Genomic DNA, 20,522 nt, shown 5'->3' with positions numbered 1-20,522 from the left:
AGCATATAAGAACATGACATTTATATATATACAGCAAAAATAAATACACGATATGCAGAAAGAGCATGAGCAGCATATTCAAGGATGGTACAGTGGTGGTATGACTGTGGCTTTCTGTCAAACACCTGGATAGCTCTCTTGAACAGATGTTCTATGGGTTTCAGGTGTGTGGCACAAGCAAACGACCAGTTTGTAAAACAGTATTCAATGTGGGATAGAATCATACAGTGGAGGTATGACTTTGCAGCATTGACAGTTAAGAAAAAGGTCTAATTTGTTTAAAATGTTGCAAGTTGAATTTAATGGTATTGGTTACTTTCTGGATATGTTTCTTAAAAAGTCAAGTGCGAGTCCAATATGACACTCTCTGTTCAAGATACTTGCACTGGGAGACTAGTTCTATTTCTGCTCCATTTAAAAATACATTGGATCCTTCGATCCTTAAAACTAGAATACTGATGGCTGGCTTACGCTACAAACTTCATCACCTTTTAACAAGAGAGTAAGTATATAAAACGTTATTTTGTATATTTTACACATCAGCAGAAACAGAGAGAGATGGCAGGACACTGTGTTTTAGAGAAAACCCCTCCCCCCTGCGTCAGCAAACGGCTTGCGAGGTAATACCATCGCCCAGATGGTCCGCTTTTAGTTTCCCAGACGGTGCTTGTCAGGACTATTTTCACTTCTGGCGGCGGGGGGATATTTCCTTCTTCTTCCTCCACATTGGGAGGTAACGGTGAAAACTCTTCTCTGATCTCGCTTTTTGTTTGCGTTTCTTTGCTTTTTGTTGCAAATATCTTGTACACCGCTGGTTTCACAGTATTTTCTTGATGCACTACTTCTTCCGATACAATGGTTGCGTGGAGATCTCTGGAAGACACCAGAGTTAACACAGCCCAATCTGTTGAGGTCAACGTCGCTTTAACACTGTGGGGTCCATACGTTTCTCCATTCTTCAGATTGTAGAAATGCAGTTCATTCGCCATATAGTTGAATACGTATCCCCAAACATGTTCATTTTCCAGAAGCCATTTCTCTTCAAGATCTTCGACCGGAGGTGTTCGAACCCGGCACAGATACTGCATCCGTTTCTTGATTGGCGCTCCGGACGGATGGCGGTAAGTTGTCACAGGCGTCTCGCTGATTAAACCCATATCGAGGCGTCTCTTGGCCATTTTTTCTTTTTCGAAAGATGACTTGATGATTGGAAATGACTGGCTTTTTATCTGCACGGGGTTCTTTTTTTTTAATCTCACTCCACCCCCTCGGTCTTCTGACCAGTGTTGGGCAAGTTACTTCCAAAATGTAATATATTACATATTACTTATTACTCTCTTTTGAAAGTAATAAGTTACATTACAATATTACTGTCTCTGAAATGTAATGAGTTACACTACTTTAGTTACTTTTTTAGTTACTTTCACCAAAATAACCGCAAAAGAATGGCTAGTTATTTTAAATGCTAAAATGTAGTTTAGTGCAGCTCATTATACATCCAGTGAAGGGCAATGTGGTATAGCATAACAACTGTGTAGGCCCTTAAGGCTACTAACAACTTATAAACTTATTTAAAGCAGACAAAGGATCAAAGTCTGGTCAATTATAGTAGAGATACTGTAAATATTTATAAGTCTAGGCCTATATATATATTAAATACAATAGAGCTAGAGCTCACTATAATGAAATCTATAACATTATGAAATGACAAGGTGTGCAACATATTTTTCTTTTTGTTACTTTCTTTTATTTAATTCAAGTTCCAAGCACAAGAAGTTTGAATGTATTTAGTGGACAAAGAAGAAGCTTTATCAAAAATACGAAAAGGATTATGCTTCAAGGAATAGCTTACGGCTCAGCCATTTTCAGTTCAACACTATTAACATGTAATCCAAACATTGCTTAAAATTGCTACTAAATGTAACGTAGGCCAAAAATAGGAGCCCTGCTATTTGCCAAACAACGCCTAGAACATAGGCTACCAAACAAAGTCTGGTCAAATCTAAATACAAAAAAGGCCTCGTAGGAAATACTTCACAAAACAAATGAAGCTCCACTATATTTAACACACACATTGGAATATTGAAAATAAAACAAATAAACAGGAAACCTGTTACTGCCAAAACAGAGGTAGAATACAGCCGATTAATGCTCGTAAAATACATTTAAGTATGAAAGCCCTTAAAGCCTTGACCTATAGCCTACTTATTTTTCTATGGTGGGGGGCTGGCCTATTCCATTACCGCCTTGACTGAAATGACGGTTGAAGCGCATCAGGAGAAGGCGTTGAAAGCGTCCATCACCGAGACGGTTGCGTTTTGGGGTGAGCACAAGATTTCCAAGACTGAAAAGTCTTTCTACTGGTGCACTGGATGGCGTTGGGGCATTACAGCGGAGTGCGATTTTTTTAATTCTTGGAAACTGGTGCAGACTTTCCATCGTAGGGGCAGAATTAAAATAAGACATTACCTCTGTTTCCACACACATGGGCGCATCAGCTGTGGTAACGGGCTGTAAGTCAAAGGCAAAAAAATCCTCCTCGCTGGAGGCAACAGCAGCAGGTTGAGGGACATCGGGCATGAGGGCTGCAGGCTCTTGTGTTGTTAGGGAACGACACTCTGACATGAGGAGTATCTTGATATGGTCTCTTCTGGCTTCTTCTTTTACCCAACGCAGCTTAAACTTAGGCAGTGAGACAGCGGCAAGCAGTGCTTCCTTGGAGTCAATTATTGCGGCAAATCGAGTTTTGATTGCTCCCACAATAACTTCAGGCAGCCCAGTGGTCATTGCTTATAGGCCAGTTTTCATTGCTAAGATTTTTCCCATGAGAACTTCTAGTGTTGGTTAAAGCGTTCCATAAAAACAAGTGTCCTCACCCTGTAAGATATCCAGTGCAACTGTGAAAGGCTTCATAATGGAACAGTATTCCTTGAGAAATTGGTATTCCCTGTCGTTCATACATTTCATTTGAAATTGTGTGCAGATATTATTGATGTCAGTGAGGGGAATTTCTGTGATCCGAGAATAGGCGTCAAAGTATGAGTTCCACCTTGTTACTGTGGGAACAATCCATTTTCTACCACTGACTTCTTCCAGGAACTCTGATGCGACTGTGGAGCGGCTGGCCTTCGTCCACAACGCTGAACATTTGGCTGTAGCACTACGATACACAGCTCTAGATTCTACGTTAGATGACAGCCATTTATCAACCTCATTGTTCGCAATTAGATTAAGTGTATGGGCTGCGCATCTATGATGGGGAGGCAGTACACATAGCCCGTCCTGGGCATTATCATCTTTGGCGGCGGCAAGCACACTGTGAAGGTCTGTAAAGTCTGCCTCACCATCGCCATCCACCTCATCTTCCTCCTCATCGGACTCCACTTGCCGCTGCTGATGCTCCTTGAACGCCTTCACAAAGTTACTCCCGTTGTCCGTCACACATGCAGTCACTTTATCGTTGGTAAGTCCATATTGAGAGAAAATGTCCTCCAGCTCTGTTGCTATTGCGTCGTACGTGTGTCGACCCCTAAATCTTCTACAAGCGATCGCAGCCTTCTTTCGTTTCAAGGTATCTGCATCGATCCAATGCACAGTCACCCCCAAGAAACTTTTGTTGTTAGCACTCCATATGTCTGCCGTTGTTGACACATAATCCTGGGCATCGATAGTTTTCCTCAGCTCCTTTTCCATGATAGCATATTCTTTATCCAACTCTTTGGCAAATGTCTTTCTATCTGGCAACACTTGCTGAAAATTAAGAAGATAGAGATATTAAAGTAATGCTACATAATGAACTAATGCTCCATTTATAACTGGGCTAAATAATATTTAAATACCGGTAATATTACTGTAATGATAGGTGCTTATGTATAGGCAATGCATCTTTTTACCACCAGGCAGCAGTATAACATTTAAGCTAACCATGTACAAAGCGAGTGGAATAAGATGCGAGTCCAAACACACACACACACACACACACACACACACACACACACACACACACACACACACACACACACACAAATAACAACATTACAATTACGTCGCTGGTCGCTAACATGGTAGTACAGCCTCGGTATGGCCCAGTAATCTACTGTATTAAAAAGTCTCTATTGCAACGTTAGCTTACCTTGTCATTGGTGGTGTTGACAGGGATTTTGCTGACAAGTTTTCTAAATGCCGGCGACTCCACAGTTGACAGAGATTGCATGTCTTCCACAACATACTCTGCCACGAGTCTCTTAACTTCTCGGGGTTCCAGAATCATAGAAGACCGAGAGAATGTTAACTTGTGTTGCTTCGGCGTGCCTGCACTCACGTCTTCTGTATATTTTCTTTTCTCCGAGCCGGCAGATCTCTCGACTAACTTAGTGTTAGCGTGGCACCGGTCCAGGTGTTTCTTTAAGTTGCTAGTGCTATTTCTTGATGTAGACAATTCCTTTGCTGCCGACGAACATAGATTGCACTTGACTATTATGTTTTTATCTTTTTCTCTAATGAACTGATAATAATGTGAGAACACCCATCACTCAAAAGTTCCTCCCGCCATCTTAACCCAATAGTAAACAATGCATCAGGTTTATTAATCTACCCGCACATTTTTTCTCTGGTGTCGGAATGTCTCGCGATATTTGTAAATTCTTAAAAAACAAAACACCATTTAATTTTGGGTTAAAATGTGTTGTGTAACTGCGTTACTGATAATTGTAACGGGTAATATATTACCCAAATTTCATTAGTAATGCGTTACATTACTTCGTTACAGCAAAAAGTAATATATTACTGTAACTCCGTTACTTTTGTAACGCGTTACACCCAACACTGCTTCTGACATCACATAATTGGGGCGGGCCCTTCTGTCACTTTTATGCATACTAATGTGATGGAAGCGGCATTTTGTTTTAATAGACTTGGGGGGCGGGCCCACCTGTCACTTTTTATGCATACTAATGTGATTGAAACATTTTTTATGATACACCATAAGGCGCAACAGTGGGGGCTTTTCACACCTGTGAATACACATCAACCTCCTCCTATCGACGGATCTCACACCTACTTGGGATATCACACCTACTTGAGATCTCACACCTCGATCAAAGGGGAGGCGGGACTTAGCTCATTTGCATAATGGGGGGAGGTGTGACCTCTCACTTTTTTATGCATACTAATGAGACGAAAGCGGGATGAATCTTACTACTGAGAGTCATCAGAGAACTTCTGCAGGTGACAGGTAGCAGTGAAGAGGGTGAAGTCTGCAGTGTAGAGGGTGAAGAGAAACGGTGCCAGCACCATCCCCTGGGGGACCCCCGTACTGCTAATGATAGTGTCTGATTGACGCTCCCGGGTCCTAACGTACGGTGGATGGTTGTTGAGGTAGTCCAGGATCCAGGAGGTGAGGTCTCCCAGGAGCGGGGGCTGGATGGTTTTGAAGGCACTGGAGAAATCAAACCATTGCCAAGCCAGATCATCCATTATTTTAGTTCCACTTTACGACAGAGCTCTTATTAAAGAAATATTTTAACAACGTGTTTTCATTTTAAATTAGCCTCAGACTGACCTCATTAATACCTCAACTAGATGTATTCAATATGAACTCTTGAGTGACTTTCTCCACATAAACAGATCAAAACATCCCCCTCAACTCTATCATTCATCTGTGAGCTTAAACCTGCAGCTCAGATCGAAAAAAAGTATTTCAGCAGTTGTCAAAGCTTGTTACCGTGACACTTCACAGCCCCTTTACCATGAAGAGACTCCAGATAAGCTGACATCAGCGCTATGTTCTGCCTGACACAAGGCAGGAAAACAAACGCAAATTATTTTAAATGCACTCTCATCCTCATGCTTCAGGAATGTGCTCGGGCCAGGTATTTTAGAAACCGGCATAAAACTCGCAGCCATGTGATCTGCTGCCCTGCACAGCCATGAAGGAGGTATTGTTCTCAGGAAGAAATTGGAAGCAATAAGAATGATAAAGATAATAGGAGGTTCACACAGATATCAGTAACATTTGGTTAACTGCTGAATGATGAGCACCAATATGTCAGCTTTCAGTCAGCTATAAATGAAAATCCATGGACCTCTGAGGCCTTTAACTGCAAAATGTGTCTGCTACACAAGTCACTTGTAAACGTATGTCTCAAAGTCATCTGGTGAGTCCAGCAGTGTGTGCAGAATAGTCAATCGACCCAAAACTGTAACTGTGGATAAACCTGGGTCATGCCATGACATGGCATGGTTTTTCAGTGGCCAAAAGATATGCTTCAACACACAGAAGAGGTTTAAAAGCAACTAGTGAAAAAGGTTTTAAAAAGTATAAGGAAGAGAAGAAAAATGTGTGATGAAGTACTTTCCATTCTGGAACAAGGACACATCATGAAACAAACAAAGCCATTGTTAACTGGAGTTTGGCCTGTAGAGAAGCTCCAGCAGCTGGATTCAATTAGGGGCTTTTTTTAAAGGGGGTAGGTCCCATCCATACTACATGTTTCACTTCAAATACACACAAGGTAGATCAGGGATTAAAGAGGACAAATTATGCTAATTTTAAGGTCCATATTTGTATTTCTACTGAGAAATGTTTATACTGTAAGCTTTAATGTTGAAAAAGCTCTTGTTTTCTCATAATGCCTGTGCTGCAGCCAGGGGCGGCGCCAGGGGGTAGTTAGTTGTTATCGCAACTCCAACAATTGGCCTAGCAACGGCTTAGCAACCCCATTGTTTTGTTATGAAAATGTATCTATGTATATTTATAGGCATTCTCTCGAGATCTATCAGGGGTCGTTGTAAGTTAAAGCGCAAACTGTTATTTGGCTAATGTTGTTATAATTCTCAATATGTGAACACAGATCGAACATGGAAAGATTTCTCACAAGTCGTAAACGAACGCGTTCTCCAACGGAGCCGGTCCAGCCAGACAACCCTGTGTGTGTGTGTGTGTGTGTGTGTGTGTGTGTGTGTGTGTGTGTGTGTGTGTGTGTGTGTGTGTGTGTGTGTGTGTGTGTGTGTGTGTGTGTGTGTGTGTGTGTGTGTGTGTGTGTGTGTGTGTGTGTGTGTGTGTGTGTGTGTGTGTGTGTGTGTGTGTGTGTGTGTGTGTGTGTGTGTATGTGTGTGTGTGTGCGCGTCTATCTGTCTGTTTGCGGTGTGGTGATGAGGTTAAATACCACAGCATGCCAGTTGAAACAGTGACCGATCGCTATTTTGTACTTGTAAGCTCAGGGTGTAATGGTATTATACAAAAATATTGTAGGAGCACAGAAACAGTGTTCAAATTCTGCTTTTACAAACTTATTTAGGTTGTGCTTACCTTGCAAAGTAATGTTATAAGTGTCAAAGGAATGTTTTAATGTAAATAGTAATGATGATATTGTAGCGTGTCCAAGTTAATAGTTATTTCAGTTATCAGATGTGCAAGTTATTTAGGCAATATTCTTGGTGGGAGTTAGGGAGAGACCGCCCCTTCCAGGTGTGTGTGTGTGTGTGTGTGTGTGTGTGTGTGTGTGTGTGTGTGTGTGTGTGTGTGTGTGTGTGTGTGTGTGTGTGTGTGTGTGTGTGTGTGTGTGTGTGTGTGTGTGTGTGTGTGTGTGTGTGTGTGTGTGTGTGTGTGTGTGCGTTTTCCGGTGTGTGTGTGGAGGGAGTACGAGACGGTAGGAGTTGTTTTCGAGTGTTGGGAAAAGTCATAATGAGTGTTATAGCCTACTATTGATTGGTTCTGTAAGGCGTGGCTGTTGCCGTCAATACCAGAAAATAAAGAGAACGTTTTCGACATTGAAGGCTCGTGATCTGTGATTTTGAATAGCGGTGAACGCTACAATATGAACAGGCTCGTTCTTGGCCCACTGGTATTTTTTGTTTATTTATTTAGAAAATTAACTAGCAACGCCGTGCTGTCATATAGCAACTGCTAAGCTACTGCAGCAAAAAAATCCTGGCGCTGCCCATTGCTGCAGCACCTATTTTCACCCTCTGTCTGACACCAGAGCCCAGTCTGCTCTGATTGCTTAGCTGGCCGGCTCTGTTGTGATTGGTCAACCACAGAGATGTGTGTTAAATGTCCAACCCGTTAGAATATTATATACAATGTAGGGGTGTAACGGTTCACAAACATTTCAGTTCGGTACGTACCTCGGTTTTTAGGTCACGGTTCGGTACGTTTTCGGTACAGCAGAAAAAATGATCACAAAACATAAATCTTTTTTGGGGGTTTTTAATTATTATTAAACTGTGAATAATGTATTCACTCAAATAAATACAAAATATGATAAAATAAACATTAAGGTGCAGCATTTCGATGAACTGAAATAATCTGTATTTGAACTTGACTGTACTAGTCATCACAAAACATAAAATATTAGTTTGGGGTTTTTAATTATTATTAAACTTTGAATATTCACTCAAATAAATACAAAATATAATAAAAATAAACATTAAGGTGCATCATTTCGATGAACTGAAATAATCTGTATTTGAACTGTACTGTACTAGTGCCTAAGCAGCCAGCTTGACATTAGGACTTGCTTGTCATTGTATTTTCATGTTTTTTTAAAGAAAAATTAACTTTTAACTTGTCCACATTGCTTGCCGAAAGGGCAGATCTGCTGGCACTAACAATGTCTCCTGCTGTGGAGAACACCCTCTCGCTAGGGACAGAGGTAGCAGATACAGCCAGGTAGCGCTTTGCTAACATGGCAACATAAGGATATTTGGCGTTTGTAATAGCTTTGGCTCGGTCTGAACTTTTTGCGAGTGGCTTAAATGCTAGTGGGGTTTGCACTTCAGTCATTTTTCTTTTGATACCGGCAATATTCACGTTCGGGTGATGCCTTGTCAAATGAGTGTGCAAGTTTGATGTATTGCCAGCCGCGTAACCAATTTTAGTTGAACAATGACAACAAACAGCTTTGGTTCGGTCCACCTGCTGTCTTTGTCCGTCATCCTTGTACGTAACTGCGAAACCAAAATGTTCCCAAACCGGAGACTTCAATGATGCTGGAGGATTTGAGCTAAACTTTATCTGCGTTCGCCATTTCGACAGTTCCTCAAATTACTGACTAAATATGAACGCATCCCTGTGACCAGCTCTCATAGTATGCCTCTCGTCCAATTAAATTACTTGGTCGCTCTATGACGTGTTGAACCCAATGTGAGCAAATTACACTGAACTCTGCAACGTTAGACAGCCATATGCCATACATTTTTTCATACATTTACAGTAAATATTTATTCAGTATGATAGCTGTTTAACAGAAGTTAAATTAATTTCTCACTTTTTCTGACAATGTACTTAACCCCAAATAAAAGAACCCAATAAAAAGAGTTGTTAAATAATAGTGAAGTCACGTTGTAATACAGTTTTTCTCGATTGCTAACACACTAAAATTATACATGAAGCACAATTATTTTAACTGACACTCAAAGAGCAAAACATCGGCTCAAATCTCCAAAACTCTAAACACGTTTTAAGCTTTTCACACAATTTGCAAATCAACATGGCACTTTTTGCAAACCACTGCACACGTTTCTCCACGTAAGACTCAGGAATCTGACATAAAGTCACATGTTAGCTGGTTTAAAACACTGATATTCAAAATGCCTCACACATGGACCAATGATCAAGAAACACGTTCCACCTGACCAAACACCTGGTAGCATAATTGTTGGCTCATCAATCAGGATGTTAGCACTATAAAAAGACCACAGGTGAGTATTGTATTACAGCAACAATGGAAGCCAACATGGAAGCAAGAGGAAGAGGAAGAGGAAGAGGAAGAGGAAGAGGAAGAAGTGGCTGAGAGTGAGAGGAGGAAGAATGAGAGGTAGAGGTAGAGCTGGAGGGAGAGGACGTGGACAAAGAAGAATACTCTCATGATGTATCAGTGCTTATATCTGTTGTGTGAAACGTATTTACTTCATTACTGTAATTGAATTGTTGGCATGTTGCATACTATAACTGTACACAAATCCTGCACAATGTACAGTGGTAAACTTACTTTTATGCAACACAGACACTGACCAACCACTATATCTTTCTTGTTTATCTGAAGGACTGAGAAATAAAGAGGTGGAAGGCTCAGGATGTTCAATGAGGCACAGGAAGCAGCAGTTACAAACTGGGTTTTGGCAAACAATGCCATCACACTTCGAGAGATCCGAACCATAGTAACTATGTGCTGAGGTGCATGTTGCACAGTGTTATTTTTGAATAAAATGTGATTTTTTTTCAACAACTCATTTGTATTTCTTCCTGTACTGTATTTCTGTGAACTCAAGCAATCTTTCTCTGCAGAAACCTCTATGTACAGAGCATAGCACATAACAGATGGAAGTGCTTTAGATTATGCTCAGCAGTGTGTAGTTGGGTGGTCAAACAACCTAGTATTATGAATGAAGTGTGTTATATTTGGTGCAAAGGTTTGCATTTGGTAAGTGTGTATGTAGTTTTGAGTGCAGTTCTTCACTTAGCAGGATAAATGAGGTGTTTTGCACTTTGGGTGTGTGGTTTTGTGAATTGTTTTTAGTGTTCTGAGAAACTGAGCAATTTAAAAAGAAAGTGTGTTAGCAATCGAGAAAAACTGTAACAATAACTCATCTCTCTCTCTCTCTCTTTATTTTTCAGCACTGTGTCAAGTGTCCTACTTGGGTTGCCGTCCGGATTTGTCCAATATGGCAGACCATCTCGCACATGCGCACTGCAGATCGGGCAGAGCTGCAGATCGGGTAGTGACAGTAGAGGTTTCTCAATACTCAAATTTCCCCTCCTCGATTCCTATCCTCGACTCCTCTCCTCGAGACTTGGTGCCGCCCACAGGAGATGCGAGCGGAGGACTGAGGAGGGGAACCGAGGAGAGAGGAGTGGAAGCAGCAGGCGGTTAGAGAAATTAGAACTCCTCTCCTCTGAGCGGTCATTTTAAAGAGACGTCCATTAATGATGACAGGAGGCACAGCAGCACTTTGATGGACAGATGTGTTCATGACGACTTATATATATTTACTTTTAATTCATTGACAGTGCGGTATAATGAGACAATAACAGGCTACAGATGCGGACATATACACACACACATATATTTATATAAATATATACAATTTCAGAATCAAACAAGTATGAGAGCACTCTCATAATAACGTAACACAATCAGAGACCGGATATGTCCCCCCCCATCTCTCTGGTCGCTGAAATGGGGAATTGAAATTACGGTTATTAAAAGTAAGCATAGGACACCAAACCAACTGAGACCCGTCTGTATGCCGCATCTACGCACTGTACAACACACACCTACACACTGTACCACACACACACACCTACACACTGTACCACACACACACCTACTGTTCCTAAAGCATAATCAGGCTACAGCCGTTGTGTATTTTATTATGTAAAGCACTAAATGGTCTTAGAAAAATATTGACTCTTTGTTTGTAGATATCTACTAAACTACAGCAAATACAGAGAGTAATGTAGGCCTGTTATACTGAGTGATATATATTTTACACACTGGTCTGCTTTCTGCACGGACCTCACAGCTGACCTAACTGCTTTCATCGCGTTACTAAAATAATATCCAAGGGATGCAGGCAGAGCTGTCATAGAGAACCGCAGTGACGCGTCGTAAAACCCGGAAGTAAGTTAGCATTTTTAGCACTTCCGGTTCCTTCCTCAAAAAGCAATGCATTTTTTCCATAGGGTTTTGGAAAATAGCTCGAAATAAGGTCTGTGGTTGACACAAATTTAAGAGATAAGTCACGTTTTGTTCTAAGACATTAAATACATCAGCAGTGACCCCACTGGGGATTTTTGAAGAGTTTACGTGTCTGAAAAACTATGGTTGTTACCGAGTGGCTGAATAGGACTACAGAAATTGTTGAGGCCGTTGTACGTCATTACGCAGAACACCTAAACACTCCCACTAAGTTTGTTTTCCTGTGTTCTGCTTGAAAGCAAGTACCTGCCTATCTTTAGTATCTGTATATCTATATCTGACCATTAGAATCCGTATTTTTGAAATTGTCGTTTTTAACACAGTAGTTTTACAAATTATAGAATAATTAATTACCAGTGTTTTCCAATTTTAGTCGGCAGTTCGTTTCGTTAGCTAACGTTAGCTAAAGCTAGCGCTACTAGTTAGCTACGCAATGGTTTGTTGCTTTGCTCCGGGTTGCAGCCACAGGTCTTCGCAGTAAACGTGCTTGTTCTATCGTTTCCCGGCCAATGTTTTCCAAAGGAGAGTCTGGATTCGTGCCATGAGGTAAGCTGACGTTACATTTTTGTCCATGTCACGGTGAAATGTAAATGATGGGTAGTGACTGTATCGCCGTTTTAGAGATGGCGCTGCTGAAAAGACCGCAACATAAGTAAAGATAATGAATACATCCTATTAAAACCTGTGTGGCTTATATGATAAGTCTTATTAGTACAAGCAGCATAACGTTTCACCATGTAACTAAAGATTGTAGTCAGGGAAATCAGTTTGACATATTGAACTAATAACAAATCACCTCTGGCTGGCAGAGAACTCTCTGCTCCATAGCTTCTCTTGGACGTAAAATCACATGTACATTTTACATTTATATTCAATTTAATATTCCATCCCTCACATACTTTTGTATATATAATAACTTATATTTTGTTTTTCTTGTTATGCTGCTGCAACACAAACATTTCCCAAATTGGGATCAATACAGTAATATCTTATCTTATTTAATTAAGAAATATAACTATTATAATTAGTGTAGCAGCTGACACCTATTTTCAATATGGATTAATCTACCATTTATTTCTTTAGTTCAATTTTGATCTATAAAAATGTCAAAATAGTGAAAATGTTCAAGAGACTTATCAAAGTGCAAGGTTATATCTTTAGATGTTTTGTTTTAGCCTATGTACTGTATGTCTTAATGCTCTTACAGTATATGTGACGGTGTGACTTCCATGAAACTATATTTTATATCTTCCCAACAGACGAGCTGACAGAAAACCTAACACTCTAACAACCACAACATTGCAAAGGCGAGTAAATGTAAATTAAAAACAATTCACAATTTTTTTATTTCTTCTTCCTTGCAGTGAGGTGAAGCTGACCTTGCACTTGGTGCCAGTAAGGATGTTCCTCACGCAGGCTGAATGTTTCTCCTTCCTTACTGACACAGAAGCCCTTGATTTGCAATGCTTCACTAATTGTCATTTCCCTGGCTCCGTAGGGACACTTTACCTCCAGCACAGCGGAAGATCCTACCAGACCATCTGGAGATGCCCCCAACATTCCTGATTGGGAGAGCCACAAATCTGACTCATGGACCTGCATCTGGGTTGCAGTGTTGAATGCCCTGACGCCCTCACATTCATTCATAGTCCCCCACTGTACAGACAAAACACCATCAAGGGCCTGTTGTTGCCCAAGCACCCTGGCAATAAAGGAAGCAGTCACACGCTTAGATCTCAGGACAGCTCCAAAGTTGCTGGCATTCAACCTTCCTTTCCTGAACAAATGCCAGTTTGGGTTGGTTCGCTGACCAGTGGTAGCCACCTGAATTGCCCTCTGTTGCTCTTCAGACAATGCCATGCTTGCAACAATTGCCTCAGGTCCCTGATGCCCAACGGATTTGATAATTTCAGGAAAAGTAAGTGTTTCCAAGCTGTAGTGTTCCTCTTCTGGCTCGGGGGAGAGAAGCCAAGAAATTCCTGAAAACCTGCCCCCGAGTCTGTCCCTCAGCCAGTCACAATCTTCGGAGGTGGGCTCTCTTGTCAGCGGGTTAAATTAGTTATTGGTTTCAACAGTCACATTAAAACAGTTCCTAAATCAGCTTACTATCACCTAAAGAACATATCTAGGATTAAAAGACTAATGTCACAGCAGGATTTGGAAAAACATGTCCATGCTTTTTTCTTCAGTAGACTGGACTACTGCAATGGTGTCTTCACAGGTCTCACTAAAAAATCTATTAGAAAGCTGCAGCTAATTCAGAACGCTGCTGCTCGAGTCCTCACTAACACTAAGAAAGTGGATCACATCACTCCTGTTCTGAAGTCTTTACACTGGTTCCTCACTAACACTAAGAAAGTGGATCACATCGCTCCAGTTCTGAAGTCTTTACACTGGCTTCCTGTGTGTCAAAGAATAGATTTCAAAATACTGCTGCTGTTTATAAAGCACTGAATGGTTTAGGACCAAAATGCATTTCTGACCTCCTGCTAAATTATGAACCATCCAGATCTCTCAGGTCTTCAGGGACTGGTCAGCTTTCTGTCCCCAGAGTCAGAACTAAACATGGTAAAGCAGCGTTCAGTTATTATGCTCCAAATATCTGGAACAAACTCCCAGAAACCTGCAGGTCCGCTGCAACTCTTATTAGTTTTAAATCCAGGCTGAAGACTTTTCTTTTTGTCGCTGCTTTTAATTGAACTATTCATATCTTAGACTGCAATGTAACTTTTATCCATGTATTTTTTCTTTTAATGTTTATTTTATTAGCTTTTCTTTTTAATGACTGATTTTAAATGCCATTTTCTTAATGTCTTTCATTTTTTGTAAAGCACTTTGAATTGCCTTGTGTTGAAAAGTGCTATATAAATAAACTTGCCTTGCCTTGCCTAATAAAGATTTCATGTGACACATACAATTGATTTGTTGATGGGAATTAATGTGAATAAAATAACTCTAGGTTAACGGTACTCTTGCTATCACTACTCACCGACACTATAAACCTTGTCCCTCATGCTAGCCCTGACAACACGGGTAAGCACACCTTCATCTAGGCTGCACTGTAACGTGTCCTGACTTGTAGTGGTTCTCTCCTCTGTCTACACTCTTCTTGTCATCTTTGTAAAACGATATCAGACTGGTAATTGACACAGCCATGACTTCTAGTTAAATTCAGTGTGGCTAAAATGAAAAGCTTTGTTAAAATATGCAAGCACGCGAAAGTCAAATTCAGCTTTATTGTCAAAAATTCTACATGTGTTATACATCCAGAAATATCAAAATATCGTTTCCCACAGTGTGACATGTATACATAAAACAAAACAAAAAGGGCCTAGATAAACGTGGTATACATTAAACAAAACAAAAAGGGCCTAGATAAACGTGGTATACATTAAACAAAACAAAAAGGGCCTAGATAACCGGGGTATACAGTTTAAAATGTTAATATATTTAATTTAAAGTGTTCAAAGTGCAGTTTCAGTGCAAGTCAGTTGAAACGATCTTAAGTTGGTGTGACGTTGAAGTCGTGCGACCCTACTGCTGTACTGGCTTGTAGTTCATTTATAGCATAACGTTAGCATTTCGCTTTTGGCGACTAGATTTATGATTCAGAAATTATAAAAGTAGGGTTGACATGTGGAGATTATCCGGCTGAACAAAACGTGATCCCTCTCTTAAATGTGTGTCAACCACAGACCTTATTTCTAGCTATTTTCCAAAATCCTATGGAGAATTTGCATTGGTTTTTCAAGAAGGAACCGGAAGAAGTTTACTTCCGGGTTTTACGACGCGTCACTGCGGTTCTCTATTGGCTGAGATAAGTCCGGCCGTGCGTCACACCTCCACCGTTCCCGGAAATGCATCCGTGGAGGAGCCATGGAGGATGCCTCAGTGTCTCCTCGGTTAGAGCTCCTCCAGAGAGCCCCCTCGATGCTCTGTCTTCGAAGTGCATTTTGAGAAATAAGATGTCCTTAAAAATGGCGCGCAGAAATTCATTTCCGGATCACTACCGGAGGACCGAGGAGTCGAGGAGTCAAGGAAGGGAAATTTGAGTATTGAGAAACCTCTAGTGACAACCGCAAAGACTTCAGCCGACGGCCAAGAAGCACGTACGAACTGCGCATGCGTGAGTGGCAATAACTCTCCTTACCAGCAGGCGGCGGTAGGGTGTATTTGTCATTCAAAAGAGGCAACAACCGGAAGACAGACTGCGTGATAACCGAGAGAAGAAGAACAGACCGCATGATATAAACAAACAACAAATAGGGTGTGCGTTCCATTTTCACTCTACAACGAGAAGCTCATGAGGAAATGAAATTATGGGCCAAAAGTTTGATTTACAAGTATTAAAAGTAAGCATAGGACACCAAACCAACTGAAAACTGTCTGTCCGCCGCATCTACGCACACACACACACACACACACACACACACACACACACACACACACACACACACACACACACACACACACACACTGACACACACACACACACACACATAATATCAGGCTGCAGCCAATGTGTATTTTATTATGTGAAGTACTTAGACAAATATCGACTGTTTGTTTGTAGATATCTACTAGCAAATAAAGAGAGTAATGTCGGCCTAGTTGTTATACTGAGTGATATATTATATTATACTCACTGCTCTGCTTTCTTTCTTTCCAATTGCCCCTTGCGGGATTAATAAAGTTGTTGATTGATTGATTGATTGGTTGATTGATTGATTGATTGATTGCACGGACCTCACAGCTGTTCTCACTGTAAATATCAAAGTATTATGGATATTGTGTGTGTGTGTGTGTGTGTGTGTGTGTGTGTGTGTGTGTGTGTGTGTGTGTGTGTGTGTGTGTGTGTGTGTGTGTGTGTGTGAGTGACTATCCCAGTGCTAAAATAATCCTGTTATGCAGTATTGGAGCAGCAGCGCCATTCCAACCCAATACACGTCCACAGTGTAGCACAGTGTAGCACAGCGTAGCACAGTGTGGTGTCGCACAGTGTAGCAGTGTTGCGTTCAACGAGTGTGCGATACAGCTGACATTGATATGGAGCTTGTAATAGGGCTAACATGCAAGTAGACAGAGTGCATACAGGCACTGTCTGTCTGTCGGTGTGTCTGTCTGTCTGTCTCTCTCTCTCTCTCTCTCTGTGTGTCTTTCTGTCTGTCTGTCTGTCTGTCTGTCTGTCTGTCTGTCTCTCTCTCTCTCTCTCTCTCTCTCTCTCTCTCTCTCTCTCTCTCTCTCTCTTTCTTCACAGCAACATGTTCAGCTGAGATGTCCTCGCGCTCCTGACTGTGATCTAATCTTTTATAATACTATACATAAATAAATAAATATTTAAAAATAAATACAAAAAATAAAATATATTTTCCCAATTAATATACATATTATTTCCCATTTTAAACCATTGGCAGCTTCTCACCTCATGAGGAAAGTGTTCTCCGGCCAAATGTTGTCACCGTTTGTTCTATTGGGTGACTTCCACTAAAGTTCCCCCCTCCGTAGGCGACAGATGAACAGGGCTACTCCGGCGGCACTATGGCTCCCAGTTTGCAGGCAATCCGGTGAAAGTACAAAACAAGAACAAAAAAACAAAAAGCGAGATGATAAAATAAACCCTCGAATCCTACATAATCCGGAGCATTGCGTCCCCGCTGGAGGTAAAGAGTCCGTGGGCAGAGAGCGGAGAATCGCAGCGTTTCTCGGCTCTCTCTGGAACACTAGTCTCGGTGTGATGCGGCGCTGTGCCGCGCCGTGCCGCGCTGCTGCCGCTCCCGCCTGCTGCCTGCAACACGTCCTGCGTTTATGGCCACGCCAAAAGCTCCTGCTCTGAAGTTCCATGGCCGTGTGGCCATGGAACTGTAGTGACCGAACAATGTCTATTGTATCACTGCTACATCCTTTATTAAAGGACACATGGCACGTTCCTTCTCAAATCAAGTCTATGATTGCATATGCATATTGATAACGGAGTGAACAACTTAGGCTACAATCACTGAATGGGGAACTATTTTGACAGCACCACGATAAACTTGATTCCCTGTGAAACACTTTTTTACATTTCATGGTAGGCTTCTGGTTATAACACACTGCCCATGTATTTGATGATAGATAGTCTTAGGATAATAATAATAATAATAATAATAATAATAATAATAATAATAATAATAATAATAATAATAATAATAATAATAAAAATAATAATAATAATAATAATACTGCCTCTGCTGTCCGTCCTCTAAAATGAACATCTACATTTTTGGCCTACATAAGAAACTCTTTAGTTTCGTCTTTCATAAGCGCTGAACCTTTCAGTCTTTCATTTCCCACAGTACCTGAAGGCACCAATTGACGCAATTTGTGGGACGTAGCACGTACAGGTTGCCCTTGACAACCGAGTCTTATCCCCTGCTGTAGGGGTATGTGTCTTTGATGTGGAACTGGGACCAAAGTAAACTGAAAATATTACAAAATATGCATATTGCATGACTACAGTAAACCAGAATTCATTTCAAATGTTGCCACACACACACACACACACACACACACACACACACACACACACACACACACACACACACACACACACACACACACACACACACACACACACACACACACCAGTTCAGTCACATAATATGAAGTGTCATGAAGCTTCCAGTAGTTTGCTGTTAACCTAGATTAAAGATGCTGAACAAGTTGCCTCTAAACTCTCATCAATGCTGCAAAAAGATGCTCAATTGCTAAATGGCTCGTAACGGACGATATATGTTACTTATAAGCAAGACAAACTGCTTGATGTGTTTATTAGGTCAAATATTTTCCTAGTGATATTGGATATAAATCTTTTTAAGCCATTTCAAAAACACAAGTCAAAAACTGAAATACACCATTTTTTTATTTAAACCTATTAGGAACTAACAAAAGCAGCATTAAAAAAAATGTGCACGCCATTATTCTCTCACATCTTCAGTCCTGTATATCCTACTGGTCCCAGGCAAGTAAGAGTGTGCTGAGACCAGTTTTAGATTTTAATCTAAATAAATTGTAATTGTATAATAATTGTACTGTTTTTATAGACCTATACTTCAATCAGTTTTTGTATTGTTGTGTGATAGAGAATATGCAGTTGTTCTAGTGTTTGTTGATTTGTATCAATAAATCATCATTTCTGTGAGATTAATGTACATTTATACTCGGCCCTTGTACTATCGCCCTCCTTCAGAATTGAATCTGCATTATCCTGATGATATCACCACAGTAGCATATGTTCCTGTGTGTGTGTGTGTGTGTGTGTGTGTGTGTGTGTGTGTGTGTGTGTGTGTGTGTGTGTGTGTGTGTGTGTGTGTGTGTGTGTGTGTGTGTGTGTGTGTGCAACTTTATCCATAGCAACCAGAAGGGTCACACCTAAGGCCAAAACTAGAAGCACTATCTCCTTATTTAGCTTGTGTGGTGTCTATTCTCCATCCTTTGGTTATATTATTTGATTTGAGTACAATGAAGAATCATCATGAGAATGTTGAGCAGGAGAACGAGTGAATAGCACATATCGGCCCTTAACAAAATCTGTTTTAAAGACAGACACGATTCAACATAACTAAGCTGCTGTATGTATACGCTATATTTTGTAAAGAAAAAGATCAGCAAACATTTTAATTGTTGTGTGATGTTTTACACAAGGATCAAACTGTAAAGGCAACATTTCTATTATCAGCTCATAAGCCTTTTCTGCTCCAACACACAAGTGGTGTAGGTTGTCAATAGGACTTCATGATAAGAATCTATTTTCAGTACATTTGAACCGATGAATTGAATCATATCGGATCAACTATGACACTGACCTTTTTTATTTACATATTTAAAAATTCTGAAATATGAAATAGATGTGAGGTAAAACCCAGCTGTATGATTGAGGCGTCAGCACACCATCCACTCCTCAGCAGCTCGGCTATTGTGATCCAATACCCTGAGACAATACATGTCAGGATCTGAAGCTTCAGACCTCGGTTCATAAATATCCTAAGCCTTCCATAAAAATACCCTTGAAATGCAGCACTACTAAGCAAGTGCTAACACCTGAGTATTGTACTTAATGAAAGGAAAATAAAAAATGTGAATGTAATTCAAGTTAAATCGTCAAACAAGTAAACAACAGCACAAACACAGCAAAATATAATCTCTGCATTTTACCCATCCAAGTATCAGGGAACCAATATACAGAGCTCTGGTTCGCCTCAGTACTGCCCTGGAGGTGTAGTGGCACACTGGGTACCAGTCCACAGCCTTGGTTCCTATGGACTGAGACAACTCCACTTCAAGTTCTTGTACTATTTTCAGCACTTTAAATACTTTGTGTTGGGAAGGCCAGCGTCTTCAGTCAGTTTAAGTTTACAACAGTTTAGTTTCACCCACTAGAGGGGGACATGCACAATCTTTACAAGATATGCTGCAAGGGAGTACAGGTTCAGTGGGCTCCTCCTCATGTGGGCTGGAGGTGGAATGAGAGAGCGATGAGCTGCAAAGAGGGCTTTAAAGAAGGGAAATGCAAGTATTAGTAAGTTAGAGGTTAAGTGTGAAATCTGGGAGAGTGTGAATCAAATGTAGCAAAATAGGCGGGACACAGAAGGGAAGGGAGGCATCTACCAGAGTGTAGGAGAACTCTTTTTCAAGTGATAGCTCCGCATTTAAAGTGTTCCGCATCAAAATATACTTAAAGTACCAAAAGTAAAAGTAGTTAGGGTGCTACCCTCCACAAAGTCCTCTGTGAATATCTCTTTCTTGTGGTATCCGTGTAAAATGTCGATGTTTCTTTTCATTGTC

The 20,522-nt window shown here is 40.8% G+C and overlaps 1 protein-coding gene and 2 long non-coding RNA genes across 3 annotated transcripts in view; 2 read left to right on the top strand and 1 right to left on the bottom strand.

Annotated features, from left to right (window-relative positions):
* The window catches only part of LOC307014465, a 45,954-nt gene extending 42,206 nt beyond the window's left edge, over positions 1-3,748 (top strand). Inside the window, exon 2 of the long non-coding RNA XR_013801227.1 lies at positions 3,097-3,748. This is a non-coding gene — a long non-coding RNA (uncharacterized lncRNA). The remainder of the gene's footprint in view (positions 1-3,096) is intronic.
* Positions 1-17,557, bottom strand: part of enah (ENAH actin regulator) — a 229,006-nt gene extending 211,449 nt beyond the window's left edge. Inside the window, exon 1 of the mRNA XM_079642349.1 lies at positions 17,125-17,557. Coding sequence (XP_079498475.1) covers positions 17,125-17,129 — 5 coding nt within the window. The 5' untranslated portion in view covers positions 17,130-17,557. The remainder of the gene's footprint in view (positions 1-17,124) is intronic.
* LOC307014464 lies at positions 10,834-16,410 on the top strand. The gene is made up of 2 exons (XR_013801226.1): positions 10,834-12,248; positions 12,962-16,410. It is a non-coding gene; the product is annotated as an uncharacterized lncRNA (long non-coding RNA).
* Positions 17,558-20,522: the final 2,965 nt, after the last annotated feature.

This window comes from Notothenia rossii (assembly GCF_949606895.1).
Source record: "Notothenia rossii genome assembly, chromosome: 8".
NCBI lineage: Eukaryota > Metazoa > Chordata > Actinopteri > Perciformes > Nototheniidae > Notothenia > Notothenia rossii.
The sequence above is the reverse complement of the archived record's forward strand: the minus strand, read 5'-3'. Positions and strand labels throughout refer to the sequence as shown.